Source organism: Syngnathus leptorhynchus, chromosome 8 (genome assembly GCF_054491065.1).
Source record: "Syngnathus leptorhynchus isolate UIUO chromosome 8, UIUO_Slep, whole genome shotgun sequence".
NCBI lineage: Eukaryota > Metazoa > Chordata > Actinopteri > Syngnathiformes > Syngnathidae > Syngnathus > Syngnathus leptorhynchus.
The window spans coordinates 617,976-633,783 of record NC_141202.1 but is presented as its reverse complement, the minus strand read 5'-3'; the positions used below and the strand labels follow the sequence as shown (position 1 = coordinate 633,783).

Here is a 15,808-nt window from a genome sequence, read left to right as displayed (position 1 = left end):
TCAAATGAAACATCCAAATAGGACAATGGATCGCGTCTTAGTTTCTATGTGATCGGATAACAGGTTATTAGTGTTTGAAGTGCACCGTTGTCCCGTGGAGGAGGAGAAATGAAAGATGTTGTTGGGCTAAAAAACTGCTCCAAAACACTCTTTGCTTGTGCGTGGTTTTGCAAACAAAAAGTAAAACTACATGGGACCAAAACTGTCACATGATTGGTGCGAGTGTCTTTTGTGTCGCCGGCAAAGAATTCAATGTTGTGCTGGTCACAAAGGCAGAATTGTTGTGTATTGGGGGGGGAGGGAGGGAGGGAGGGAGGAAGGGGGTGGCGGTCTGATTTCACATTGTGTTTGACCGAAACCAAAGGCCCATATTACGATATCACCTATCAGGAACCGAGTTATTTCTTGAACTTGTCTTGTTTTTTTTTTGGACCCAGGTGGCAAAAGTAGTATGGCGACCAATGAGAGTTTTGTGACCACAAAGACTTGTAAAAGAAGTCATTCTGAAAAAAAGTTTCATAAATTTGCTAACATTGTGTTAACATGCAAGTTTTGCCTGGATGTGTTTTTTTTTTTTAAGTCAAAAAGTAGAACCTATTTTGTCAAAGCAGTAGAAAGTACAGGGAATTAAATGAAGTCATTAAATGGAATCACATTTTATCCCTTTATTTATTTCATATCAGAAATATGAGAGTGAATGATTTTTTTTAAAACCCCCCCAAACTTGCCATGGTAATGTTACCCAGGTGAAGGCGTCCCCGGCCTACGTCGCTTCCCGAAAGTGGCGAAACCGGGAGAAGGCAGCCTCGGGGTTGGTGGAAGAGGCGAGGGAGGGAGGGAGGGAGGGAGGGAGGGAGCAGAGGTGGCAGGCAGGGTCTCGCACAAGCACTCATTCACTTCACCCGCAGCTGACACAAGCCACGCCACGCCACAGCAGGTGAGCGAGCGCACCCGCAATAAAACACTGGCAATCGCCATTATTGTTATTGCCAATCTGGATTTTCTGCATGAGCTAGCCAGGCAGCCACGCAACTACGCAGCCAGCCAGGCAGCCAGGCAGCCAGCCGTGATCCCTCCATCACTTTTTCCACAACTCAGGTCACTTTTTTGACTTTGAAAGGGATTTTTTTTTATTTACCAATCTAAAAAAGGTTTTATGATGTACTTGTTACAGCTTTTTGTGTGTTTTAGAAACAAAATTCAGTTAAATATATATATCATTAAATATTTATGATGTAAATCTGTTATGTTCACTATGAGCGCAATTGATTAATAATAGTTCATCAATTGAGGATAGCAAAGTATTCATATATTATTTTGATTTGTTTATTTGATTAAAAATAGTTCATCAATTGACCATACCAAAGTGTGGATATATATATATATTATTTTTGTTTAGAAATGTTTTATATGTATGTCCTAGGTTTTGTTTTTTTTTTTTTTTAAGGTTCTGCTTTTGTGTGTTGCTTTGTATTATTATGTTTAACGTTAGGACAATTTGTGTTTTAATTTTATGCTATTCTATTTTAGTTTATGCTATTATATTTGATGTTTTTCTTAAATCTGTTGAGTGTAAGTTTGTCTTTTATTTGTCAATATTTCTCGTACCATTCATGTTCATCACGTCCCATTCCGTCCATTTCTATTTTTTTGTTAACACCTGTAATTCTTTCTCGATCGTGCGTAACCATGGCAACGTACTCACCTGATGAAAGCCTTCGGTCGGCGGCGAATGACGACACGTTTGCGCAGTTGCCACGTGAAACCAGGCCGCTGTTGTCGTTGCGTTTCCAGGGTGTGGAACCCAGAGGAGGCCGCGATGGAAGAGGAAAAAAAAAAAAAAACAAGTGGCACTCCTAAGCCGGTCCTCCCATTGGGACTGATCCGGGAACAAACAGATTTTAATTGCGTGCACGGATCAAGCGTGCGCAAATACGGATGCGTGTATGGTTAGAATAACATCTGGATCCCCAAACAAATACATGGAACTGGTATTGTGTAAACCCATAAGACAAATTGAGCAAATTCAGAGCCCGTCCGTCCTTTCTTTTGTCTCCATCGCTACCAAGCAAACAATTATGAGATCACCTTCGCCGAGACAATCGCTGGGATTGTAATGGAGAGGATGACAAATGTATTTGCTCACATGCCCTTGGCAAAGCAAAAGCCATTCAAATGAATCTTTTGCCGCCCCAGTGGTCATTTGTTGCCAATCTTTTTGCTTGTTTGTGATTGCAGGCTTTTTGGGCTGCCACAGTGACAATGGCCGCAACCACTTTTCAAATGTACACAGGTATGAGCTTTGATTATTCCTACGGACGACGTTTGACCTTTCCTTCTTTGGATTTGCTTTGTCGGGTTACGTAACCGCCATCGTTTTTCTACGGGGAGAAATTGCGAATCTTTCTACCCACGTAAAGGCAGACAAACGATTCACTGTCGCTGTCGGTCACAACGTACGGATGGCGTTTTGTTTTTTCAGACCCGATCGGCGTCTCGCCACCACGTCTCCTTTTATTGGCTCTGCTACTTCTCGTGACGTCAGGAGGCACGTCCGGCGCCACTTGGTCTTCACCCGTGTCCGGTACGGCCGCCTCCACGTCCATAGGTACAAGCGTGCCCTCTGGCACCGCCTCGCCTTCCACAGGAGCATCCGTGACGACCGTTCCGCAGCCTCCCTCAAGCGCGCCTTTAGCTACAGCAGACGCTACCGTGTCACGCTCGTCCTCCCCTGCGGCTAGCGCCTCATCGAGCGCACCTTTGTCCGCTGCGGCCACTCCCACGTGGTCCTCCTCATCTGCAGCTACCACCTTAAGCTCACTTTTATCCACAGCAGCCACTACCGTCCCGTTGCCTTCCTCCCCTGCGGCTAGCGCCTCATCGAGCGCACCTTTGTCCGCTGCGGCCACTTCCATGTCGTCCTCCTCATCTGCAGCTACCACCTTAAGCTCGCTTTTATCCACAGCAGCCACTACCGTGCCGTTGCCCTCCTCCCCTGCGGCTACCGCCTCATCGAGCTCCCCTGCAGCCACCAGCATGTCATTGCCCTCCTCCCCTGCGGCTCCCACCTCACGGAGCGCACCTTTATCTGCCGCAGCCACCACCATGTGGTGGTCCTCACCTGCAGCTACCACCTCATGGAGCGCGCCTCTATCCACAGTCCCAGAAAGCGGCAGCACGCTGGCATCGTCCTCGAGAACAAGCGCTGCTGGTCCAACACAAATGGCTTCCACGAGCTCAGTTAGTGGTCCTAATACAAGGACCGCCTCTGCCTCCTCAACAGCCGCCACGTCCATCTCCTCAAGTTCAAGTAGCGGCTCCGGGACACCGACGACGACGACGAAGATGATGTCTACCAGCAAAGCACCCATGCCAACCAGTGTGTTTTATTTTATGTCATTCATTTTGTTTCCCCATGTAAACACTCCTTTGGCCATCTTACACAACACAGGAGCATTTTTTATATAGAAGATAGTATTTTTCAACAAAAAAAAACAAAAAAAAGCCAAGACAGGATCAACTGATGTTTCTTTTTCCTCCACAGCCATGCCCATTTCCAGCACCACCACAACCATGGCAGCCAGCCCAAACAGTGGCTCCATGATGATGTCCGCCACCAGTAAGTTTTATCTCACCAATTTACACCAATCTTGGCTGTAAACGATTCCACGTCTCCACAGCCATGCCCACCACCATGAGTCCAAACACTGGCTCTGGCAACCCCACCATGATAATGATGTCCACCTCCACTGGTAGGCTTTGTTCTACAGGTTTGTGACGTTTCCATCTGCCAGTGTTAACCGTTCTTCTTTACAGGGAGCATGGCCAATATGACAGTGACAACCATGGACATGGTAAGTCGAACGCAAATCCGTCTTTCTAGCAAGCTCGCTCGCTCGCTAGCTAGCTTACCTCTTTCTTTCCATCTTTCTTTGTCTCTGGAATGCAGATATACTGCCCGGTATTTTCGTGTAACTGCTCAGAATGCGACGCCATGTACGCCAGTCAAAATGCTACGCAGTGTGCCAGCGGTGAATGGTGTCAGGTAGGCAAACCGGCGGGAACCTCATCGTTTGCATGCTTCAACTCTTAATTCATACCAACCGTATATCTGCTGTCAATCAGTTGTTGAGGATGGACGCCATGTACTACACGGCTAACTGCAGCGCCCCCTGCAGTAGTGGCTGCGCCAACGCCACTGACGTCAACTGCGCCGTGGCCTGCTGCAACAGCACCGGCTGCCTCGCCGACACCTTCGCATCCCTGATGCCGACCACCACGGGTAGGAGACACGTCCGGCTGGCGCTTCATGTATCATTTGTTCTTTTTTTTTCCCCTTTGTTTTTGCCAAGCAGTCGCTCCGACCACCGCATCCGTCACCACGGCGATGACCGTGACCCCTACCCGTCGAGCTACGACAACTCGAGTAAGGGCAAAAAAAAACACAGCATAGTCCAAGCCGATCGCCGGCCAAACTTTGCTCCTCTCTCGTAGTCTCCGGGAAACAAATGCCAGAAAGGGACTTGCACCGGCGCGACCTGCTACAGCAGCTTCAGCGACACACTGGAGACATGCTCCTCCACACAGCTGCAATGCCAGGTGAGCACCAGGAGAGTGAAGCCAGCTTAGGTCAAAGTTCAACCTGACAAGATGGCGCCAAAGTCATACTTTTATTGTTTGAGCCAGAGCGCCAAAGTTCCGTATGAATTGTACGCCATTCTTTCTCCAGTTGAGCAAGCAAACGGTCAACTCCGACACGCAGTGGACAGCGGGCTGCACCACCTCCTGCTCGGACCAGACGCCGTGCAAGGGCGCCACCTCGCCTCCCTGCCACCTGGAGTGCTGCAACGCCGGCGCCGTGTCCTGCCTGTGGCTCAACGGGACACTTAACCACGTTTCCTCCGACGCCTCGGGCGCTCGTCTTGGATCGGGATCGACCGCGATGTGCCTCCTGCTGGCTTTGGGCCTCCTGTTGTGAGGATGCAAAATTGATACCCCTAGTCTATGTTGCTGATATGTGCTTGTAGTTTACAAGATGTTTGGTGACATTTAAACACACACTTGTAAGGTTGCCCCCCCCCACACACACACACACACATTTTAAGGTCCTGCACATTTTTGACATAAGTATTGAAAAGACAACACGTTACATTTGGTGAGTAAAATACAACATGAAGCGCTTCCAATGACATTTTATATTTTGGGAAATAGAAATGTGCCTTAGAAATGGAGGTTCGAATAAGTCAGCATCATCGAGAGAGAGAAAAAAAGATAGTTACATTGATTCAGTTAAGGTTTCGAAGATGAGCATTTTGTAGATTTCTTTCCTCATTATGCAGGCGTGTCTTGCCCTCATGTTTTTTTTCCCACTAAAATGCTTTCTCTTCATTTCTATCGTTTATAAAGCCATGGCAAGAATGATGTAGCTGTGACAATATATTTAATATTCTTATGCACTTTATGCAACACCAGCAGGGAAGGGTTACAAAGTGTGGTGGAAAGCCGTTGCGATGTTTTCGCAGAGGCATTTGTTTAGTTACTTTTGTGTTGTTGTTCTTATTGCTGTTTTAAATTTCCTTGTGAATGTCTTAGTTGATGACGTAAATTTGAAAATCAAAGTTGCATCAAGTCACGAGTTTTGTGTTGTGTAAAATAAGGACATTTCTATTTGGAAATAAATCTCATCCACCATCTGCCTGGGGAATGTTGATTGGAATTAATGACGCGTTAAACGTTTGTACAAACAAAAATGCTTGAGCGGCATTTCGGAAATGGGGTAAATCATCCACTAGAGGGTGCTGTTTCCCTTATGAACGTTACAGGCATGTCTTCTTTCAACATGTTGAGACGCTTTCACACTAAAAGCAGAGTGCAACCAAGATGATTTACTTTGAGCATCGTGGGATTGTTTGTACACGTTTGTCTCTTAGTTTGCATTAGTGCGGGCGGGCGTTGGTGTGTGCTTTTTGACAGCCCTGTTGTGACGTCACTCGGGTGCAGGCTTCACAATCAGTGCGTGGCAGTCGTGTGAAAAGCAGCATAGGCAACAGCGGCAGCAGCAGCAGCAGCAGCAGCAGCCCACTGAGGAGTTTGGCATCAAACAAGTGAACTTTTGGACATCACAACACCCAGGTGCAACCCGTCCGTCCGTCCGTCCGTCCGTTTGTCCGTCGCCCACTCATGAGCTCCACGACGACCACCCACGCGTGGACTTCCTACAAGTTGCTTGAAGACAGACCACAGCCGTCATGGATCAGTCCATTGCCGTCCAAGACACACTGAAAGGAGACGAAAAGTGCATCATAGTATCCTTCCTTTCTCTTGTTAGTCGTCACGCGACGGATTTAGCTCCTTCATCTCAATTTGGGATTCCTAATCCTATCGAGATCTGTTAAGAGGTCTAATTTGGTGCGCTAACAAGCGTTATGCGTGGGCAAATAGGAACATTTTGAAGTTTGAACGAGAGTTAGTGTTGTTGGAGGAAGGGAGGGAGGGAGGGAGGGAGGGAGGGAGGGAGGGAGGGAGGGAGGACACGTTTGCATGTTAGACGGGTGGGACGAAACCAAATTGGGAGCCAAGTTTGCTCATGAGCGCGTTTGACCACCAGACGGCGCCGTTGCTTTCGTGTTTGTATTTTGTTAGCTACTGCCGATTGCTCCTTTGAACACTTCCTGAATTGAGGCGTAAAACATGCTGTTCAATGTGACGTCCTCTTGGACGACACGACTGAAAGCAGACTGCTGGGATTGGTGGAGTCTGCCAAAGAGCATGCGTGAGTTGAAAAACTACTCGAGTACTTTAGAAAATACACAGTTGTCATTTCACTGCATACTGTATGGCATATGTTCCTTTTTATGTAGCTCTTCTATTGGTGTGATTGTGCAGGTGTACCTAATGGAGTGTCCGATGACTGCATGTAGCTAAAGAGTCATTTTTCTTCTTCAAACAGAATCTTTATTTATACCCATCGGAGGATGGCCATTACTGCAGAGGACGTATCTCTGGAGGACATAGTCCCAATCGACCCGGACTTTGCTGTTGTTGAGAGTGACTATATTTGCCTATTCATATTTTAAAATATCCAGTACTATTCATCAACTATCATTGGAATATTTTGTATTTCAGTAGTTCGATTCAAAACATGAACATGAGATGAGTTTGATATTGCAATTTGTTTGTGTTTTACAGTTTCCTCTCCAGAAAAGCTTGTACTTGTTGGTAAGGTTGTTGGGTTTTTTCTTGTGCGTTTGTGTTTCTTTCACTCTCATTGATGTCAAAGCTTTTTATTTCTTTTTTGGAAGGCGCTGATACGCGAGTGCGAGTGAGTTACAAGCATGAAAGTGTGGAGCTCACGCTTCCCTTCGGGTCTCACTCGAGACTCTTCCTCAGCCAGGTCATCAGGGCGTGGAGCGGTAGGTTGCTTTTAATGCCAGCAATTATTGTTTTGTCCACTCCGTTTAAAACCGTTATCTTAATGACATGTGTGGAGCCAAACTAAGGATTTTAAAAAGAAGTTACAATTTAAGTCTTGTGATAACAATAGTACATAGCACAACTCAAACTGAGTCGAAACACTCGGTTTGTTTTTGTTTTTGAAATGAAGGAACCTGTTCATCCAGGTCAGAAATGCCCTCTTGTCGTGGAGTCGCGTTTACCTGACGAGCACGTTCATTCCGAAATGCGACCCGGCCTTCACCTGGGCGTGACGTAGGGAGACTGTGACGCAACACGAGGTGGAGTTCAAATGTAGTATATAGCGTCTTTCTTTTCTTCTCTCCGGGAAGTGGCACCTCTTTGTCTTGACGACTTTTTTTTTTTTTTTTTCTCTCAACTCTCAAGATTTGCCTTTTGGTTCAAACAGCTCAGTGTGATGGGATTTGTCAGGGACATGTCACTTTTGTCACTTGGGCACTATTTTCCAGTCGACGTCTCTCCAAGACACGGATGATGACGTTTTTGGGTAGCGCTGGTTTATTTTGGGTGTGTGGCGAAGAGGATTAGTTAGGGTAGCAAAAATGGAGGGTTTACACAACGTGGTGCGTGTGGCTCCTAAAAGTAAGCTTGTGGGAAAGGGAGAAGGTGAGCCATCGCCCGCCTAATTTTGCTCTCTGTGGACGTTTCGTAAACGGTCTCGTTCTCTGTTTTTCTCGGCTTTAGACGTTTGCAAGATTCCGAAGCAAGAAGCCAAATTTGAGTGGATCAGTAAATACCGAAGTGGCACCAAAGGACAGGGAGTTGTCAAACAAGCCTTCGCACCCCTCGGCACAACGCTGAATAAACTCAACCAGCATAGGAAAACAGGTTTGTCGCAACCGCTGTCTCCAACTGACTGAGGGCCACACTGCATCGCAACCCAAATCTTTTAGGCCGTATGTCATTCTGAACACTAATAGCTGGATAAAAAAAAAATCATCATAATATTAGCTTGACAGGAGCAAAAATGTCTGTACCCTGTAACGTTTGATAGCATGTTACTCCAGGTGTGTTTAAGTGGTGTCGTAAATGACAGTATTGGAACTAGAACGTGCGCATTTTTGGCCGTTTCTGTAAAGGACACAAATAACTTTTTTGGAACAATCTGTCAACAACTTACAGACAGACAGACAGACACCGAGGGAAAGAAATAATGTTTTTTGATATGCATTAGGTTGTTTTCCTGTTGTAGCCATGTTGGCTCCGCCCACGGTAACGTTAGCATGGGCAGGTCTCGCTGGCTCTCTCCGCGGCGCGGACTCGCTTTCTCCTCCCCACAATGCGTGGCCGTGGAAACAGCGCACGGACATGTCAATGGTCATGAGAGATTCTGGTATGACGAACAAATATTCCGTTTTCCTCTCGCTTTTCGTTGTTTTGTTCACCGTGATTGATAAGTTAGCTTCGGCTAATTAGCAGCCTAGCTTAAGGAAGTGAATGGGTGAGTGGCTGCCAGGCAGGCTGCCAGGCAGGCAGGCAGGCAGGCAGCTGCCTGTCGACGAAGATGGAAGTAAATCTCAGACGGGGGATCGATTATATTGATATCCTTTTTATATAACCTTTTAATACGTGTACATTGGACGAGGTGGACGTGGGTTGTTACACCGTCGATTGAGTGTTTAGTGTCGTTGCGGTTACAGTGTGGTAATAACGTCATTCATTGGGAAACAATTGGTGTCTTCATCGCTTCACTCTCCCTTTATTTTACTTTTTTAAATTTGTTTTATTTTGTGATGCTTTTGATGTTTGAGTTTCGTAACTTTTATGGCGAACTATGAAAGGCGGTTCGGACTTTTGCGATCCTCTTTAGGAGTAATGCTCATTCCTCTGCGGATTTATGGCTTTTGTAATGTTGCATTGTAGGCGCGATTGTGTACTGCTGAACCTTGTCCATGCGTATTGGAAAGACTGAGTGACTGATGTGAAATGATAAAACGTTTGATAAAGAGTCCTATCAGTGTAAGTGCAGTTCTTCAAAAGACGAGATGAAATGCACTTAAATGTGTGTCAGAAGTGTCATTTTGTAGGTACAATTGATGAGAATGCAAAGTTTCTTCATGTGAGGAAAAAAGTACAAAAGCAATTTGATGCTTTGAGGGAAGCAGGTGAACAAACACAAGTCAACTAACAGCAGTGTGTTGAATAACAACACAAAGATGCTGAGTTGTCTGAAGATCTACCGGGGGAGAAAACAAAAGGAAAAATAACAGTTGGATGTCTTGGCACATAAGTGCTATGAAATTAAACAAGTAGAGAGCTTCTTTTTGGTTGTATAACATTTGAAAGTGAATGAATTATGCATGACTCTCCAAATAACCAAAGTAGAAAGAGCCGGAGCTCATTTGAATCTTTTTTTTTTTTTTGAGAGAGCGAGAGAGATGGAACGGTGGCTGGCCTTTGCAAATTTCTCCCCCCCTTCTATTGTTCTTCGACACAGATATCTTTAACCACCCTCGCGGGTTTTCCTTTCTGAGCGCGGTGCTCGGAAAGCAATTCACGTTATCTGGGCCAAAGCAGAACACTCCTGTTTGTGACCTTCCTCTTCCTCTCCCCAGAGACTTCACATGCTGCACTTGAGCGACTATGCCGAAAAATGATTTACATCATTTTACCAAAATTGACTTTCGTGTTATGCGCGCACAGAAGCGTAAGAAGCTTTCGTATCGGGTTCATTTCCTGTCCGGAAAAAAACGTGTGCCCGTGGCACAGCCTTTCAAAAGCCACGCTGTCTCCCCCATTAAGATGCAACGCCACTCACCAGACACTTCATTAGGTACATAAAGGCCACTCTTGCAAAGAGAATCATAACCTTGTCCCAGAATTGTATTGTTTTTACAGACAAGTGTATCTAATGCACGTGCTCCTGATTTTATTTTTATTTATTTTTTATTGACAGAGAAAGCGACGGACAAGAAAAAGCGAAGTTTGGAACGGCTAAAGGTCTCCAACAGTGCAACGCCACCGCGCAGCTCCAAAACAGAGAGGTAAAGCGTTCAGGCCTGCAATTAATACCCTTACGTAACCATCTCTCTCTCTTTTTTTTTTTTGTACCCGGCGGCAGAAAGGAGTTGAAGAACATTCGAGTTCTTCAGAAAGCTTTCTGTTCTCCAGGAACAAGAGAAACAAAGCGTCTAAAGCATAATGGTCACTTTATTGGCACAAATATTTGGCTCAAATGTGATCACAAAGGATTAAAAGTGAATAATAATTCTCCACTTGTCCCCTGTAGTGGCAAATTGTGCCCCGTCGTCTCGTCTGTCAACACGCCTGACGCCTCCAGCGTTTATGCCTGACTCTTTTGCTTGAAGCTGCAACTGAGCGTTACTCAAGAGCTTAAAATATTCCCCGTCAAACACGGATGAAAACAACGGCGAGTCAACCGCTATAACCTTTTTTTTTTTTTTTTTTTCAAGGTTGACGGTTTAAAAGCCTTAGGGGTCGGTGTGTAAAAAGCAATTATTATGCACGTTGTTAAAATATAGTAAAAAAAAAAAAAATGTTTGCAAAAGTCATCTAATTTGCAGCAGCTTTGGTACATTTGGAGAGTAAGAGCAAAATGAAAGTGGGCTGCCTGCCGCTCGCCACTCGGACTATTGAGTTGAGTTACAGCTCATTCCTAGAAAGATGCCAATAGTATTGCATTTCCTTCCCGTCCCGTCCCTCCTCTACACAAATAGAGCGCATGCATGCATGCATACCCTTTGCGGCGGCCGTCTTGGTCTGTGCCAGCTCACCTAACGACAATTTTTTTTTCTCCCCTCTCTCTTTCTCGTGGCCTGCCGCAGTCAGGGCGTCTCCAGCGAGGACGTCTCCAGCCGCTCGGAGCGGGATGAGCTGGTGCGCTCGTCCAGCCACACGCCGTCCAACAAATCTCACATTCTAGCCATGCCGCAGTTCGGCCTGCGCGACAACCTCATCAAGTGCGAGCTGCTGAAGAACGAGGACCTGTACATTTACCGAGAACATTTCAGGTACGGAACGCTTTTGTCACACAGTGCTACAAATGCGGTTGGTTCCATTGTTTTTTGTGTGGGGCAGCTTTTTCCTGGGCACATACAATGTGAACGGGCAGGCGCCCAAAGAAAGCCTCCGCCCGTGGCTGAGCTGCACGCCGGAGCCTCCCGACATGTACTGCGTGGGGTAGGTAGCGAGTGCCGCCAGGAGACGCTTCGAAGGACTCATCCCGCCTACGTTTCAGCTTCCAGGAGCTGGACCTCAGCAAAGAGGCTTTCTTCTTCAACGACACCCCCAAAGAGATGGAGTGGACTAAGGCTGTGTCGGACGCCTTGCATCCTGATGCCAAGTATGCCTTAGTAAGAAATTCACCTTTTTTTTTCTCTCTCTCTCTTTCGCAACCTTTCCAGGATTTGTGACTTGTTCCTACATAGTTGATGAAACGTTTGTCTTTCATCTGCTTCCCCTTTTCTGCGAGTGCTGACTGTAGATTAGCAGTTTCCTCTTCCTCTGTGTGCGTGGCGCAGTGAAAGCAGCTTTTCATTTGCTCCATGCGCTCTGACAAAAGCTTCTGCTCTCGTTGACAGTCGACGTCAGACTTTCTCGTCCGCCGCTAACGAAATTTAGAACGGCCCTTTTTAGTCAATGACTGTATCGTGAAAATATGTTTATGGTTTTCTTTCCCATCTGACGGACGGGTTGAATGTCTCTTTTCAGGTGAAGTTGGTGCGGCTCGTGGGCATCATGCTGCTCTTCTACGTGAGGAAGGAGCACGCCGAGTTCATTTCGGAGGTGGAGGTGGAGTCGGTGGGGACCGGCATCATGGGGAGGATGGTAAGCGAGCGAGCGGAGCGGTGACCGTCCGTATTTGTCTGACGATCTGACGGTGACTCGCGTGCGCTGGCCGTCCGTCCATCCGTCCGGCAGGGCAACAAAGGCGCGGTGGGCATCCGCTTCCGCTTCCACAGCTCGGACATCTGCGTGGTCAACTGTCACCTGGCGGCGCACGTGGAAGAGTACGAAAGGCGCAATCAGGACTACAAAGACATTTGCAGCCGCCTGCAGTTTCGCCAGGCTGACCCCACGCAACCGCCGCTGACCATCATGAAACACGAGTAGGGCGGGCGGGCGAGCGTCTCTCGTTGCCATCCTTTTGGGTTTTAACTTGCTTTCTCTTTTGTTGACTGATCAGTGTGGTCTTATGGATCGGTGACCTCAACTACAGGATCAGCGATCTGGATGTCAACAACGTGAAGGAGCTCATCAGCAAGAAGGACTTTGAGATGCTTCACACGTACGATCAGGTAACGGGCTCGGCCCGGTCTCGGCCCGCTCCGGTCTCGGCCCGCTCCGTCCGCGCTCATCGCTCGCGTCCGTCGGCAGCTCAAGAGGCAGATCGACGAGGAGGCGGTGTTTGTCGGCTTCGTGGAGGGGGGCATCGATTTCCAGCCAACCTACAAATACGACACCGGCTCCGACATGTGGGACACGAGGTGGGTCGATGGCGTTTCACATTTGAGTCTTCCTCATTTGGATTCTTGATTTCAAGACTCCAGAGCAAAATGTGTTTTCTTGCGCGTTTAGTGAAAAATGCCGCGTGCCTGCGTGGTGCGATCGCATCTTGTGGCGAGGGAAGGACATCGGTCAGCAGCATTACCAGAGTCACATGGCGCTGAAGACTAGCGACCACAAGCCCGTCAGTTCCCTCCTCGTCATTGGGGTAATCATTTGCTGACTTGTCACAAATATTTGTAAATTCAGTACACTTGTTTGGCGTGTGTTACTCTGGCTCCCTCTAGTGGTACGCAAGTCCCTTGTATTTCTTTTAATCTCAGTACAGTTGCATAGAATACTTTAGGAGTTCTCGTTTTCAAACGTTTTGGTAGGATTTTAAAGAATACTTGGCCATACAGCATTACTGTACTTGAATGTTGCTTATGATTGTATTTTTTTAGGTGATAATTACTGTAAAAAAAAAAAGCATGATGAATTTTGTAACCATTAAGCGTCATCAAAAGTAATGTATCACGTTTGTGTCATTGTCTAATGGTTCACAGATCAAGAGAGTCAATGCAGAGTCCTACAAGAAAACCTTTGAAGAGATTGTTCGCAATTTAGACAAAATGGAGAACGAGTGCATTCCGTCGGTAACCTTGTCCGAACGAGAGGTAAAGTGAGCGCTTTGTTTGGAACGTCTGGAGCGCAACAGACCACGTAAGGTAAAGTGACCACGGCCGCACTCTCTCTCTCTCTCTCTCTCTCTCTCCTAGTTCCACTTTGAGAAGGTGAAGTACATGGAGCACCACGCCAGGACGCTGTGCATCGTCAACGACGGCCAGGTGCCGTGTCAGTTCGAGTTCATCCCCAAGCCCAACGAGGCCACGTACTGCAAGGCCTGGCTCACGGCCAACCCCCCTAAAGGCTTCATTGCTCAGGGTGCCAAACGTCCACCGTCTTCACTTGGTTTGACGAGTTCACTGCCGCGCCCTCGCCTGACTGAGCTCTCTTGGACTTTAGGTGCTTCCGTGGACATCGAGCTTGAGGTTTTTGTAAACCGCACCACGGCGCCCGACTTAAATTCCGGCAAGCAAGCCATCGAAGACATCCTGGTCCTCCACCTGGAGCGCGGCAAGGACTACTTCATCTCGGTGACGGGAAGCTACCTGCCCAGTTGCTTCGGCACCCCCCTCCACGTGCTGTGTCGGCTGAGGGAGCCCATCCAGGACGTGCCGCTAGAGACCCTCCAACAAATGGTGGCTGACTATTTTTCTTTCTTATGCTTTGGAGATGGCATTGTTTCCAAAACGATGCTAAACGGATGACTTGCCGAACCGACAGATGGAAACGTCGGTAAATGACAACGCAGGAATCGCGGAAAAGCCTCTGGACATACCCAAAGAACTTTGGATGATGGTGGATCACTTGTTTCGTAATGCAATCAAACAGGTAAGGCTTTTTGGCGAGACAATCCATTGGCTTTGCCTTGACTGTAAGGATCTGTCTTCACAGGAAGACATATTTCAACAACCTGGACTCCGGAGCGATTTTGCCGAAATACGGGACTGCCTTGACACCGGCATGGCGGATTCTCTGTGTATCCTTTTCGATCTGTGAGTCTCAAAGTATTGCTCGTGGGCTCCCCCTACAGGTAAGTGTTTCACTAACATAAACAGAGGCCAGAATTGGATTTACAGTACTGTTCAAGACATTCTTTTGGAAACGTTTGAGTGACATATTTATTCAACCCTTGTTTCCCCTGCTTCAGGCAGGTTGTGTCGACCGATATTTCTGTCGAACCGAAACGATGCATCCTTGACGTGTACCGATGCGTAGCTGGCAGTAACCACTCGGTAGCGGAGGCCTTGCTTCTCTTCTTGGATGCCCTCCCAGAGCCGGTGGTTCCCTACGCTTTCTATCAGCAGTGCCTGGAATGCTGCGCCGACGCCGTCCAGTGTGAGAAGGTTCTGTCTGCCTCCTGCCGTTTAGTATTTTGGTTGGTAGAAATCTGACAGTGGTTTTCTTTCTTCCTTCCTTCCTTCCTTCCTTTTTTAAGGTCATTTTCATGCTACCTCAGTGCCACCGAAATGTTTTTAATTATATAGCCGCCTTCCTGCGGGAGCTGTTGAAGAATTCGCCAAGCAATCGATTGGATGTTACCATCGCAGGTAAGACAATGGCGATTTTTTGAATTGTATGTTGTTGTTTTTTTCTATTTTTATTACACCGAGCCTTCAATAGGGACTCCCGGGATGATAATAATTGAAATGCAAAGCTTATCTAGGGTCAACGTGGCCCGCAAATCTTTATTTTGATCTTTTGTCTCCATCTTTAGCCACCATCTTCGCCTCGTTACTTCTACGGTCCCCGAGCAAGCAAGACCTCACGGAAAAGAGAAAAGCGCGGGAATTCTTTCAGCACTTCTTGGGCCACAGCTCATCCTAGACAGAGGACCACATTTGAATAAAACACTAAAAAAACATTGTCCTATATTTGAAATAAACGGTTAATAATTTTGCAGATTTTCAAGGAGTCTTCAGATACGTTAAAAAGATTTAGTATCTTGTATAGTGAATTTGAGATGATATATGATTGTTTTTGTGATCTGTGGATTTGTTGAGCCTCTTTTTCATGTTTATTTAAAAAATATATTTTAATGTTTCGATCTACAGCATAATTGTTTTATATAAAAAAACGTTGTTGGAAAACAACTCCTTCGTGTATTTATTCTTGACGTTAAACTGCTCGCAAATTTTCTGAAGGATTTTCACCCATTAATAACCCATACAATCCTTTTTTTTTTTTTTTTGGAAGGAGTGATGATGATGCTTGGTGGATAAAAAAATAAACGACAAACAATGTCATCAAAAACGACTTTTAGTTT

General features: G+C 46.6%; 2 protein-coding genes across 6 annotated transcripts; both read left to right on the top strand.

Moving 5' to 3' along the window:
• Positions 1 to 917: 917 nt before the first annotated feature.
• Positions 918 to 5,693, top strand: LOC147051536 (uncharacterized). The gene is made up of 12 exons (XM_085918575.1): positions 918 to 937; positions 2,239 to 2,293; positions 2,483 to 2,584; positions 3,284 to 3,379; positions 3,545 to 3,619; positions 3,681 to 3,752; positions 3,817 to 3,854; positions 3,950 to 4,045; positions 4,126 to 4,282; positions 4,353 to 4,426; positions 4,495 to 4,599; positions 4,730 to 5,693. The coding sequence occupies exons 2-12, from the start codon at positions 2,263 to 2,265 to the stop codon at positions 4,976 to 4,978; spliced, it is 1,095 nt and encodes a 364-aa protein (XP_085774701.1). The 5' UTR covers positions 918 to 937; positions 2,239 to 2,262; the 3' UTR covers positions 4,979 to 5,693.
• Positions 5,694 to 5,895: 202 nt separating this feature from the next.
• inpp5b (inositol polyphosphate-5-phosphatase B) lies at positions 5,896 to 15,783 on the top strand. 5 transcript variants are annotated; one of them, XR_015066928.1, is made up of 23 exons: positions 5,896 to 6,306; positions 6,694 to 6,772; positions 6,950 to 7,047; positions 7,189 to 7,218; positions 7,302 to 7,412; positions 8,158 to 8,301; positions 10,370 to 10,457; positions 11,259 to 11,444; positions 11,512 to 11,613; positions 11,672 to 11,786; positions 12,145 to 12,261; positions 12,355 to 12,542; positions 12,620 to 12,731; positions 12,811 to 12,920; positions 13,012 to 13,147; positions 13,485 to 13,595; positions 13,698 to 13,863; positions 13,945 to 14,180; positions 14,266 to 14,373; positions 14,437 to 14,521; positions 14,761 to 14,878; positions 14,981 to 15,092; positions 15,260 to 15,783. XR_015066928.1 is itself a non-coding variant. In XM_085918563.1 (23 exons), the coding sequence occupies exons 1-23, from the start codon at positions 6,249 to 6,251 to the stop codon at positions 15,367 to 15,369; spliced, it is 2,730 nt and encodes a 909-aa protein (XP_085774689.1). In that variant the 5' UTR covers positions 5,907 to 6,248; the 3' UTR covers positions 15,370 to 15,781. The 5 variants fall into 5 exon arrangements, 4 of the variants coding, with proteins under 4 accessions (XP_085774689.1, XP_085774690.1, XP_085774692.1 ...); XM_085918563.1 differs by having other exon boundaries at positions 5,907 to 6,306; positions 14,761 to 14,888; positions 15,260 to 15,781; XM_085918564.1 differs by lacking the exon at positions 8,158 to 8,301 and having other exon boundaries at positions 5,907 to 6,306; positions 14,761 to 14,888; positions 15,260 to 15,781.
• Positions 15,784 to 15,808: the final 25 nt, after the last annotated feature.

What these genes read in the sequence shown, in the direction of transcription:
- LOC147051536 (XM_085918575.1), top strand. Translation starts at nt 2,263, where the DNA reads ATGGCCGCAACCACTTTTCAAATGTACACAG. An exon ending in AATGATGTCCACCTCCACTG is followed by an intron (nt 3,753 to 3,816) that starts GTAGGCTTTGTT and finishes TCTTCTTTACAG; the next exon opens with GGAGCATGGCCAATATGACA. An exon ending in CAGTGACAACCATGGACATG is followed by an intron (nt 3,855 to 3,949) that starts GTAAGTCGAACG and finishes TCTGGAATGCAG; the next exon opens with ATATACTGCCCGGTATTTTC.
- inpp5b (XM_085918563.1), top strand. Translation starts at nt 6,249, where the DNA reads ATGGATCAGTCCATTGCCGTCCAAGACACACTGAAAGGAGACGAAAAG. An exon ending in TGCTTCACACGTACGATCAG is followed by an intron (nt 12,732 to 12,810) that starts GTAACGGGCTCG and finishes GTCCGTCGGCAG; the next exon opens with CTCAAGAGGCAGATCGACGA. An exon ending in TAACCTTGTCCGAACGAGAG is followed by an intron (nt 13,596 to 13,697) that starts GTAAAGTGAGCG and finishes TCTCTCTCCTAG; the next exon opens with TTCCACTTTGAGAAGGTGAA.